The 11,097-nt window shown below is 38.0% G+C and overlaps 1 protein-coding gene across 1 annotated transcript; it reads right to left on the bottom strand.

Moving 5' to 3' along the window:
* DUSP19 (dual specificity phosphatase 19) lies at positions 1 to 11,097 on the bottom strand. The gene is given in 5 exon segments (XM_084892626.1): positions 1 to 675; positions 677 to 898; positions 3,868 to 4,020; positions 6,464 to 6,510; positions 10,734 to 11,097. Coding segments are annotated over 5 exon segments (684 nt in total). The 5' UTR covers positions 10,960 to 11,097; the 3' UTR covers positions 1 to 639.

The raw sequence follows: 11,097 nt of genomic DNA, 5'->3' as shown, positions 1-11,097 counted from the left end.
TTTTTATTTTCATATTTTTTTTTTATTTCAGAGGAGGGAGTTAGAAACATCAGTGGTGAGAGAGACTCCTTGGTTGGCTGCTTCCTGCACGCCCCCTACTGGGGATCAAGCCAGCAACCCGCTCATGTGCCCTTAACTGGAATCAAACCCAGAACCCTTCAGTCTGCAGGCCGATGCTCTATCCACTGAGCCAAACCGGATAGGGCACAGTATTGGTTTTTAATCTTAAATTATTTATGAAGAAATTTATCTCCTTCTGAAATGGTAAGTCAAGTAGCATTTCAAGTTTTTCCATCCTAGATACAGTTGCTGGAATAGAAAAGTCTTAATCACTGATTTAACCTTCCCATGCTCTAACATAGATTTTTAAATTTAAGCATTTTTCCTTCTATAGAAATCAATTATTGGTAATACATTGTTATTCTTCCTTAGCAAATCAAAGAAGCATTTAATCACACATTGTAATATCAAAGAAAACATGATATAATTTAATAAAATTATTTATATGCTATCTCAGGACAATCCATTGACCTTCGTTTTCACAAAAAAACAAAACAAAACAAAACAAGTTTTTATTAGTCTATTCTCTAAAAAAAGGGGAAAGGTGGTTTAGAGGCCAACTGAGAAACTAGTTTTCCGTCATCTGCTAGTATGTAACTCATGAATTGTTGTCTCCTTCTAATTCCTGTATTTTGTCAGACTTATTGCTTTCTTTGCCCTCTTGATATGTACGAAGCTGTTCCATGAAGCCAGCATTTGGACATATGGAAGGCCTTGCATTTTTCACCAGAGAAAAAGCAGTGGTAAATGAGATTTCTTCAGAATTCATCAGGAAGCCTATTACAATTGCAGCTGCCCTGGAAACCCCTGCATTGCAATGGACTAGAACCACTCCATCCTGCAATAAAAATCAAACAAAACTCTTCATTATTAACTTAAGAAAGGTTATTAAACCAATATTACATTCTTATACTATTAAAAATTATTTTAAAAAAACAACAACCAAAAACCTAGAGGCCCAGTGCACCTATTTGTGCACACTGAAAGGAAATTAATTAGAAGGTGGCCAGCGGGGCAGGACTGGGTAAGACAGGCTGGACATACCCTGGAGCCAACCTTGAGTGGTCCCTCCCCGACCAGCTGCACCTATGGCGGTGCTAGGGTTTGAAAGGCATCTGTGAAGGAAGTGAGGTCCCTTTGGCAGGTGGGGTCCCTCAGCCTGTCCTGTGGGGATAGGGCTGAAACCCACAGTCTGACATTCCCCAAGGGGTCCCAGAGTTCAAGAGGGCACTTTGCAAAGTTGCTGTCACTCGGCAGCTCCTTTGTTGAGCGTCTGCCCCCTGGTGGTCAGTGCACATCATACCTATTGGCCAGTTGGCTAGTCAGCCAGTCACTTAGCCTTTTATATATATATAGATATTCATCCTATAAATTTATTCAATTATCAAAATACAATGCATTGTAAGGAAAGAATGGAAAAACTAATCAATTGGTCGACCAACACCTCCTCTTTCCAAATGCTAGGATTGAAGTGCTTTGATGAGGTCTTTGGAATTCTGAAACAGCATCCTTTGTTAAACTGAAATAATCCAGTAAAGTACACAAAAAAGCCTGATGAAGAAAACATAATCATAACTAAACAGAAAGCCCAAGATATTCCATGTACACATAGTGTTCCCATAAAGATAGTGACATTAATTTGGAAATCTCTGTGTAAAATGATCAGCAAGGAAAACAATTTTCTATCTTTAGATAAATTCTGGAGACTGAAGTCTAGTGATTGAGGGGGGGGGGGATTGAGGTATAGGAGGATATAGGGGGGATAAATGGTGATGGAAACTTTTTTTTAAATAAGCTAAATTTATGATGTAGTAAAATGACACAAATAGCTCATGACAATGTGAAGTAATAAAGGTAACTAGACACCAGCATGAGGTCAATAAACGAATAACGTTTCAGGTAACCTGAAAATGATACTTTGCAAGTGAAAAGAGACACAGTGTAAGACCAATGCTGATGGGGGTAATATTGCATTAATAATGAATGTGATAGATCTGATGGAACGCCACTGATACAGGTTGGCTTGTTTCAGGCTTTTAAAAAGTTAATGTTCTGAATGGAATGTAGTGAACTGTGGGACACACTACAGAACTAAACATTTTAGTTACTTAATTTCCTGATTCTTCTTTTGGTAAAAGATTCAAACAGAGGAAGGGGATAAAAAACAAAACTTAGAACTAAAACCTTTCTACCCAAAGCATATATTAGCAATACTATGTTTATAGCTCATTGACTTATTTTACTTTTGCAAGGCAGTTTTCTCAGATTCATAAATCTGTTACAAAATTCCTTTCCTAGATCTGTTGTAACAAATTTGCAAGTGCATGTGATTTCAAGAAATCCAAGTGATCCACAACAAAATTAGTTATATTTTGAAAATCCTCATATCAAAAAGACAATTTAAATTGTTTTCTTATCCTATATAATAAAAGGCTAATATGCAAATCTACCAAACTGCAGGACTGGTCGCTATGATGCACACTGACACCAGGGGGCAGATGCTCAATGCAGGAGCTGCCCCCTGGAGGTCAGTGTGCTCCCACAGGAGGAGCACTGCTCAGCCAGAAGCTGGGCTCACAGGCTGGTGAGTGCAGTAGCAGTGGCAGGAGCCTCTCCCACCTCCGTGGCAGCGCTAAGGATGTCCGACTGATGGCGTAGGCCCGATACCCGAGGGCTTCTGGGCTGCTAGAGGGCACAGGCCAGGCTGAGGAACTCCCCAGCCCCCAGTGCATGAATTTCGTACACAGGACCTCTAGTGTGTGTGTGTGTGTGTGTGTGTGTGTGTATATATATATATATATATATATATTTTAGTCATTTCCAGATATTAACTTTTTGTACAAGAAAAGCAAAACACAAATAGTCATTATACGCATATGAAACTTTTCTCACTTTGTACAGTAGTTCATTTTGATGAGATTGAAGATATTTTAAAATCATAGAATAATATCTGATGAAAACTTTCAAATGAACTTTTTTAAAAATATGTTTTTATTGATATGAGACGGGGGGAAGGAAAGGAGAGGAGGGAGGAAGGAACGGAGAAAAGCAGAAAGGAGATCATTAGACAAAATTCAATTAAACTGGGTCTAATGTTAACTCATTAATAATCAGGTGTTCTTGGAGAGTTAACTTTTTTTTTTGTAAGTGCTTCTACATTCCCATCTACTCATCTCACATAAAGTTTGTAAGAATTACATGCAGATTATAAATCATGTCATTTCAGTTTAATTATGGGTAATGACCAAAGCAGAAGCCCAGCCTGTCAGCATGTTGACTTGGATCCAGTACTAAGATCGAATATTATACAATCAGCTGGTCTTCTACTATAGTCTGAGACCCAATGAACAGCTTCTTATCAGCATTTTCATACAATCTCAGAAAAGCAATACCCATTCAGTCCTTAGAGCACCCTAAAATTCTATTGTAAAAATGCACAGAATCACAATCCCTACTGTGGCCACAAAAATAAATGCTTATTAATTTTCATAAATATATTATCAGAACTAGAGCTACTTTATCCTGCAGTCCACCTGATTTGCTTACAAACTGATCAGTTGGAAGGTGAGTTATAAACTGTTAGAGGAAATCTACATAGGAAGAGGAGAAATTAATTTTAAAAATGAATATATCACTGAGAAAAGAGCAATTAGAGAACTAAATAATTGTAGGAATTCATGAAATATTATTGGAGAGATTTCATAATGGTTCTTTACATATTCACTACAAAAAGAATAAAAACTAAGTAATGGACCCATATTTTAAAAATTCTGCTTTTGAAGAACTTTGGATCAAAACAAAACTTACCTTCATTTTTGCTTGTTCAATAAATTCAAAACATTCTGGAAAATAAGACAGGATATTGGTTTCAGGCAGATCCAGTATAGAAATGCTCTTATATATAAAGTCACTGAGGAAAGCATTTTCAACTCCATATGCAACATTGAGAATATGAGTCACCTTAAAGATAAAAAAAATAAAAATAAAGGATGATTTAAAAAAAAATTCTCATGAAGTAGATTAATTACAAAGAGGCTGGGATGTTGAGATCTGTAACAAGAATACACAATTTAAGCATGATGTGTACGTAAATAATATCTCCTCAAGAAAGCCTGGTCTGATGCTTCCTCCCTCACCCAGGCGCTATTTCTATATATTTCCATAGCACTCTCTACTTTTCCTATGATACCCTTACTCCTTAGTGATTGTCTCCTTCATTGTATTAGAAACTCCACAAAGGAGTTTAACTTACTCACTATTATGATTTTAAATTTAAACTCTTTACTATTTAAAGTATTGCATGAGTCTCCTATTTCCCCCATTGACCACTCCCCCACCACCCCATCCCTAAATATATTCTTATTGATTTCAAAGAGGAAGGGAGAGAGAAAAAAACATCAATGATAAGAGAGAATCATTGATCGGCTGACTCTTGCAAGCTTCACCACCCCCCTTGGGATTGAGCCCGTAACACAGGCATGTGCCCTTGACCAGAATCAAACTCGGCACTCTTCAGCCCACAGGCCAACGCTCTATCCACTGAGCCAAACTGGCAAGGGCACTTATTCACTATTATAAGTAAGCAGTGTGAATGAGCAGTGACCTTGGCACAGAAAGTACTTAAAATATTTAATAAGTTAATGGATGTCCATATAAAAAGCTTAAGGGAAGTGTGTCAGCAGCACAAACTTCCCTTTTGATAATTATTTCCTCTTTGTAAGCACATGGTTCTCCAGTGTGGATGCATATTAGAATCACCTGGTGAGCTTTTGAAACTATCAAACCCAAAGGCTCTGGTGAGTTAGTGTGGGTGAAACATGGGATGGCTATGAAATATTTTCTTTCAAATGGTGCACATAAGCAACCTCCTACTCCACGTATGCATTCAAGCCCTTTCCTAGAGCCCACCAAGCATATGGAAGGAGCCATGGAAAGTCCTTTAAGAGAATCCAAAGGCTACATGGACAAGAAAAACAAGTCACTGTTTCTTGTCATAACATGCTTCTCATTGTATTCATTATTTCTTAGCATACGTCTTAGTTTTTTTTAAAAAATATATATATATTTTTAATATATTTTATTGATTTTTTACAGAGAGGAAGAGAGAGGGATAGAGAGCCAGAAACATCGATGAGAGAGAATCATCGATCAGCTGCCTTCCGCACACCCCCCACCGGGGATATGCCCGCAACCAGGTACATGCCCTTGCCCGGAATCGAACCCGGGACCTTTCATTCCGCAGACCGACTCTCTATCCACTGAGCCAAACCGGTCCCGGCTAAAAAAATAAATAAATAAAAATAAAAATATTTTTATTGCCGAAACCGGTTTGGCTCAGCGGTAGAGCGTCGGTCTGTGGACTGAAAGGTCCCAGGTTCAATTCCAGTCAAGGGCATGTACATTGGTTGCGGGCACATCCCCTGTGCAAGAGGCAGCTGGTCGATGTTTCTCTCTCATCAACGTTTCTAGCTCTCTATCTCTCTCCCTTCCTCTCTGTAAAAAATCAATAAAATATATTTTTAAAAATATATTTTTATTGATGTTAGAGAGGAAGGGAGAGGAAGAGAGAGAGAGAAATATCAATGATGAGCCCTAACCAGTTTGGCTCAGTGGACAGAGCATCGGCATTGAGACTGAAAGGTTCCAGGTTCGATTCTGGTCAAGGGCATGTACCTTGGTTGCGGGCACATCCCCAGTAGGGAGTGTGCAGGAGGCAGCTGATCGATGTTTCTGATCGATGTTTCTAACTCTCTATCCCTCTCCCTTCCTCTCTGTAAAAAATTAATAAAATATTTAAAAAAGGAAATATCAATGATGAGAATCATTGATTAGCTGCCTCCTGCAAGCTCCCTAATGGGAAATTGAACTTGAAACCCAGGTATGTGCCCTGACCAAGAATCAAACCATGACCTCCTTGTTCATGGGTTGATGCTCAACTACTGAGCAACACTGGCCAGACAAGAGCAACAATTTTTAATGGAAGGTGGAACAAAGTGATTTGAAAGAAACCTTGCCTCTCACCCATGAAATAAATGAGTGCTAGGCCCCTTTCTAGGTTCAGGAGATACAGAAATGAGCAAGGAGTAAGATCCTCGCTCTTAAAATAAGATTTTGAGATGAGAATACATTCTCTGAAAGAATTCAATGAGGCAATGCGGCGAGTTGGGAGGCAGCAACATGAGTCAGGTAGGGCTTTCTGAAGGTATTATTTTTCAACTGAGACCTTATGACACAGTAGGCCATACTTAGATCAGGGCAAGGGGACTGCAAGTTCAGTAATCTATTCCTTCTGGTCCCATAACACTTTGTTCTCCAATAGCTCTTCACACCTCGGCTTTGTATTATTATCCTCAGTAAACATATTTTCCCCTTTTTATACATGGTGCCAGGAAACTTTTCTTACCTTGTGCTTTTTCAGTGTATCCAGATCATGAGCAGCATCTTGTGACCCTATAAGAAATAAGTCGTATCACCTTGAATATGAAAATAATCATCCTGACTTTTTATCAAATTTTTGCAACAATTCTGTTATTTATTTATTTTAAAAACAACAACTTGGGAGGACCTCATTCCAACTTTCTGAGAGACAATTTGATGATAGCTTATAAAAATATTCATCTTGTGCTAAAACCGGTTTGGCTCAGTGGATAGAGTGTCGGCCTGCGGACTGAAAGGTCCCGGGTTCGATTCCAGTCAAGGGCATATACCGTGGTTGCAGGCACATTCCCAGTAGGGGTTGTACAAGAGGCAGCTGATCGATGATTCTCTCTCATCGATGTTTCTAACTCTCTATCCCTCTCTCTTCCTCTCTGTAAAAAATCAATAATATATATATATATATATATATATATATATATATATATATATATATATTATCTTGTTTATGTATACTCTTGGACTGTGATTTCCCACTTCTGGAAATTTGTCTTAAAAGTTCTGGATGTTATAAAGATCAGCTATCAGGATGTTTATCACAGTATTGTTTGTGATACCACAAAAATAGAACAACCAACCCAATAATAGGTTGTTTTTAATCTAGGTGTTTTTTGTTGTTTTTTTTTTTTTAAAAAAAAGCCCAATAATAGGAATTGGGTTAAATAAAAGATGGTTCAATTATGTAGTGAAACATATACCCATATTAGATAGGGCATGGAAATATATTTCCAATATATTAGGTAATAAAAGCAGGTTACAATATACCATCATCCATTTTTGTAATAACAAAAATGTGTATGCTTAAAATGGGACTGGAAGTATATAGAACAAAATGTTAAAAGTAGGATTACAGGTGATTCTTTTCCTTCTTTCTGCTCATTTGTATTTTTTACAAAAATATTTGTTTTGAATTTTTTTTTTTAAAAGAATATATTTAAAAAGACTTGTACCAGCTGGTTTGGGAGCACCAAGTAGATTAAAGCAAGCACTGTGGGTCTATAGAATTCCACCCGCACTCTGTGCATCGCTAGAGCTGTACCTTTTACAGTTTCTTCCTGTCCAAGTTTGCTTCCCAGATCTCCCACACTTGGAGAATGATTCTAGTTAGTAAGCAAATTCTTGCAAGTGAATAACTAGTTAAAGTGGGGGGGAAAATACCATGAAAAAATAGGATATTTATTAATCAAGTATTTTGCTTTCCTGAATTAGATTTTATTTCCATAAACAATGTTTTTCTTACCTTACCTATTTGGGAAATCTGCCAGCTTCTCTGACATGGTTTTAGGTAGCTGAAAGGCCAGTAAGTGGGCTGGTTGGTCAATATTCTCTTGGTAATACAAAGCTCTCAGGCTCCTCACTGAGCTTTATTTTGCTTAAAAGTTAGCCTATCAAAATATTAACATTTGTTAAAGCCGAATGGTAGATACACAATTGCCTGTTACAGTATTGTCTGAAATTTTTTATGCATTTGAAATACTCCATAATTAGAAAAAATTCTCAGCTCTCTATCAGAAGTCCTTACCATCTCTAGAGAGGGGAAATGGGATCAAAAAAATTAATTGAAATGTGATGGTTTAACATGTATTCATTTTTTAAATAATAATTCTACTTTGACAAGTCCTTACAAAAAAGGAAAAAAGAAAAAAGAAACATACAATAGAAATTCTTTCCTATTTTTACCCTAAACTCATTATTATATTTATCAAAGCTGGATACTTTGATCATTTCCATCACACACACACACCCTCCCCTCTCCCCCACCGCCCACACACACACCAAAAGGAACAGGTCTATTATACTTCAGAGTTGTCTGCCATATTTTGAAAGTGACTTTCAGAATATGAGTATGTTGATACGAATTTAGTATTCTTTTTTAAAATATTTTTTTTTATTAATTTCAGAGAGAAAGTGAATGTGGGTGAGATGGAAACATCAATGATGAGAAAGAATCATTGATTGGCTGCCCTCTGCATGCCCCACATTGGGGATGGAGCCTGCAACCTGGGCATAGGTCCTGATTGGGACCAAACCAGTGACTTCAGTGCCCGACTGACTGAGCCACACCAGCTAGGACAACACTTTCTTCATTTAGGAATGAAGTTCAACTGAAGCAAAGTCCTTATTGGAAAAATATAATCTGCAAAGCCTAGGACAAAAATTCTCACTAACATCTTTTAGCAACCTGTCAGATAGTTCAAGGGCCTATATGAGATTTTTGAAAGGTAGATGCTTGTTTGAATTTATGAACTAACTGAAAAAGACAGATTACACTTTTAAAAGACAGAATATATTTTAAACTTATATTTTAGAAAGACAGATTATATTTTATATAAATATGTGTATTACATTTAGTTCTTCATTGTCTTTATTCTCCACCAAAAACAAAAGTTAATTGGCAGGTAGTGCTGGGTTGGAGTTGGGTAGTTTTGAAGAGGTGAAAGAAGCTGTTGGAGGCAACCTAGAAACAACCCCCGTCTCCAGCAAGAAACCTAGTCTGGTCCGAAACAACCCCTGCATCATTCATGTGGAAGAACTGTAGATGGAACCACCCAAGGTCCCTCAGGAATAGGCACTTGTAACTAAGCAGGAGAAGGTCCCTCTCCTCTCAGAAGAAAGGGGGCTGTGCCCCATGAAAAGATTCCATTTCCTGGTCCAGAGAGGGGACCAAATAGGGACCCGTCTCACAAGCCCCCCAAACTCTCCAGGGTCCTGGGAAGGATCCCAATGCCAATATGAGAACGCTGTCTTCATCAATTCACTTTGGATACGTCTAGATAAAAAGTAATAATAAGCAAAATTTAAAATTCTCCAGTAATTTCAAACCATTATTATTACAGTGGAAGCCAAATAATTGAAAAATGTGCCTGGATATATATCCTTTCCTAGGTGTGCAAGTCCTGGGTGAAGTTTCCAGACTAGCTAGATAAACCCACTTTATTTTTCACTACTGCAGAAACTACTTGGAGGTATTTATTTGGTGAATTTAAAGATAGCTCATGTAACAATTCATATAATACACAACACAATCACAACTCATATGTGTACTGCAATTGGTTTCAAAAATCTTTCACAGACACAACACAAAAACCCTTTTACAATAACCTCAGAACAACCCCGTGAGAGAAGCAGATTCTGTTACTTCAGCTTTACCAGAGAGGAAAGATGACTTGCACTAGCTCATCTAGTTAAGCTAAAGGCACAGAGGAACCGAAAACCTGGACTCCCTGGGGGCGTCCATTTGTTCACAAAGAGCAGGAGTCAATCAGACTTGAGCTTGATGTCCAGTTATTAAATACTGGTGTTTTAACCTTGTGCAAATCACTTCACTGATCTTAAATCCAGTTCCCATCTGAAAAATGGAGCTGATGATCACTACTTCAGAGTTTTTAAAAGGAGTGAGATGCTGTGCGTACCGTATTTGGCTATTTCTGACTCCCAGCCCAGTGCTTTCACTCAAGAATGGCGTGGCTGCATAAATACTGACACATTATTCATCTTTCCAATTCTTAATTTCTCTACTCATAAATGAAAAATAATTCAAACTAACTTGAAAAAATTGTTGACTATTTTTTTTAAGACTACTGTACCATAGTCTTGCCAAGCTAACAAGTTTATACATTTATAACTGTGCTTCGTTTGCTATTCGTGGACTAATCTTTGGATAGAAAAATCAGCATTTTCCATAATACAAAAAGTCATAAAACCATCAGACTCATAGCTATAAAATAAAGCCCACCTTTTCCTTAACATTCTATCAATAGCCACCATGGACAGATGTGGTCACAGGAAGCATGCCTTCCTTACGGTTTTTAACAGCAGAACAGGCAAACAAGCACTTGACTATTTCAAGTACTATTCTATAATTTTAAATTGAAACTGGAAGTTTTTCCTAATAAAAACATTATTTTTCCTTTGATTTTTAAAAACCATATCCTTTTATAATAACACACCCCCCCCCCTCAACACACACACATTAATGTGTTATTCTCCAGAGTTTAGGAAGAAAAACAGGAAGAAACTTTTCCTAAAATTCAAATACCAGGTGCTCTGTGCTACTAGAATCTATACTTTCCATGGGGGCAGAAACTTCTCTGGCTGATGGAAGTCCCGTGTCCCAAAAAGGGAAACATTTTAACTTCTTCGGCAGGACAGCTGATAATACAAACTATTAATAGGTTAAGATAAGCAATGATAAAATAATACGATCAGAGGACTCAATGACAAATAGATATACTCACCCACGAGCAACCATGGCTTAATAACGCCAACCTGCAGGTCCAAGCTAAGATCCTGCACATAACCACAACCACCCCCACTGCTCGGCTCTACTTCTTCCACAACATGAATTCTGGCATCTTTCCAGGTTTCTATAATTTTCTTCCCCGTTAGCGTTGTCACCCTGGTGCATTGCTTCCTGAGATTATTCCGGGAGAATGCTTTAATTTCCTGGCTCAGGGAGTGCATTACATGAGCAGTGACTGGGAACAAATACAGGCAAACCCAGCCAGCACAGAGCAGGGCTGAACTGCTCGGCCCTCAGAGCTCAGGTAACAAGCGGAGCCCCAGGAGCGCACAGCCCTCCAGGTGACAATGGCAGCAACA

Source organism: Pipistrellus hanaki, assembly GCF_964339955.1.
Source record: "Pipistrellus hanaki genome assembly, chromosome: 8".
Lineage (NCBI taxonomy): Eukaryota > Metazoa > Chordata > Mammalia > Chiroptera > Vespertilionidae > Pipistrellus > Pipistrellus hanaki.
Note: the sequence above shows the minus strand (reverse complement) of the source record. Positions and strands in the feature narration are given on the sequence as shown.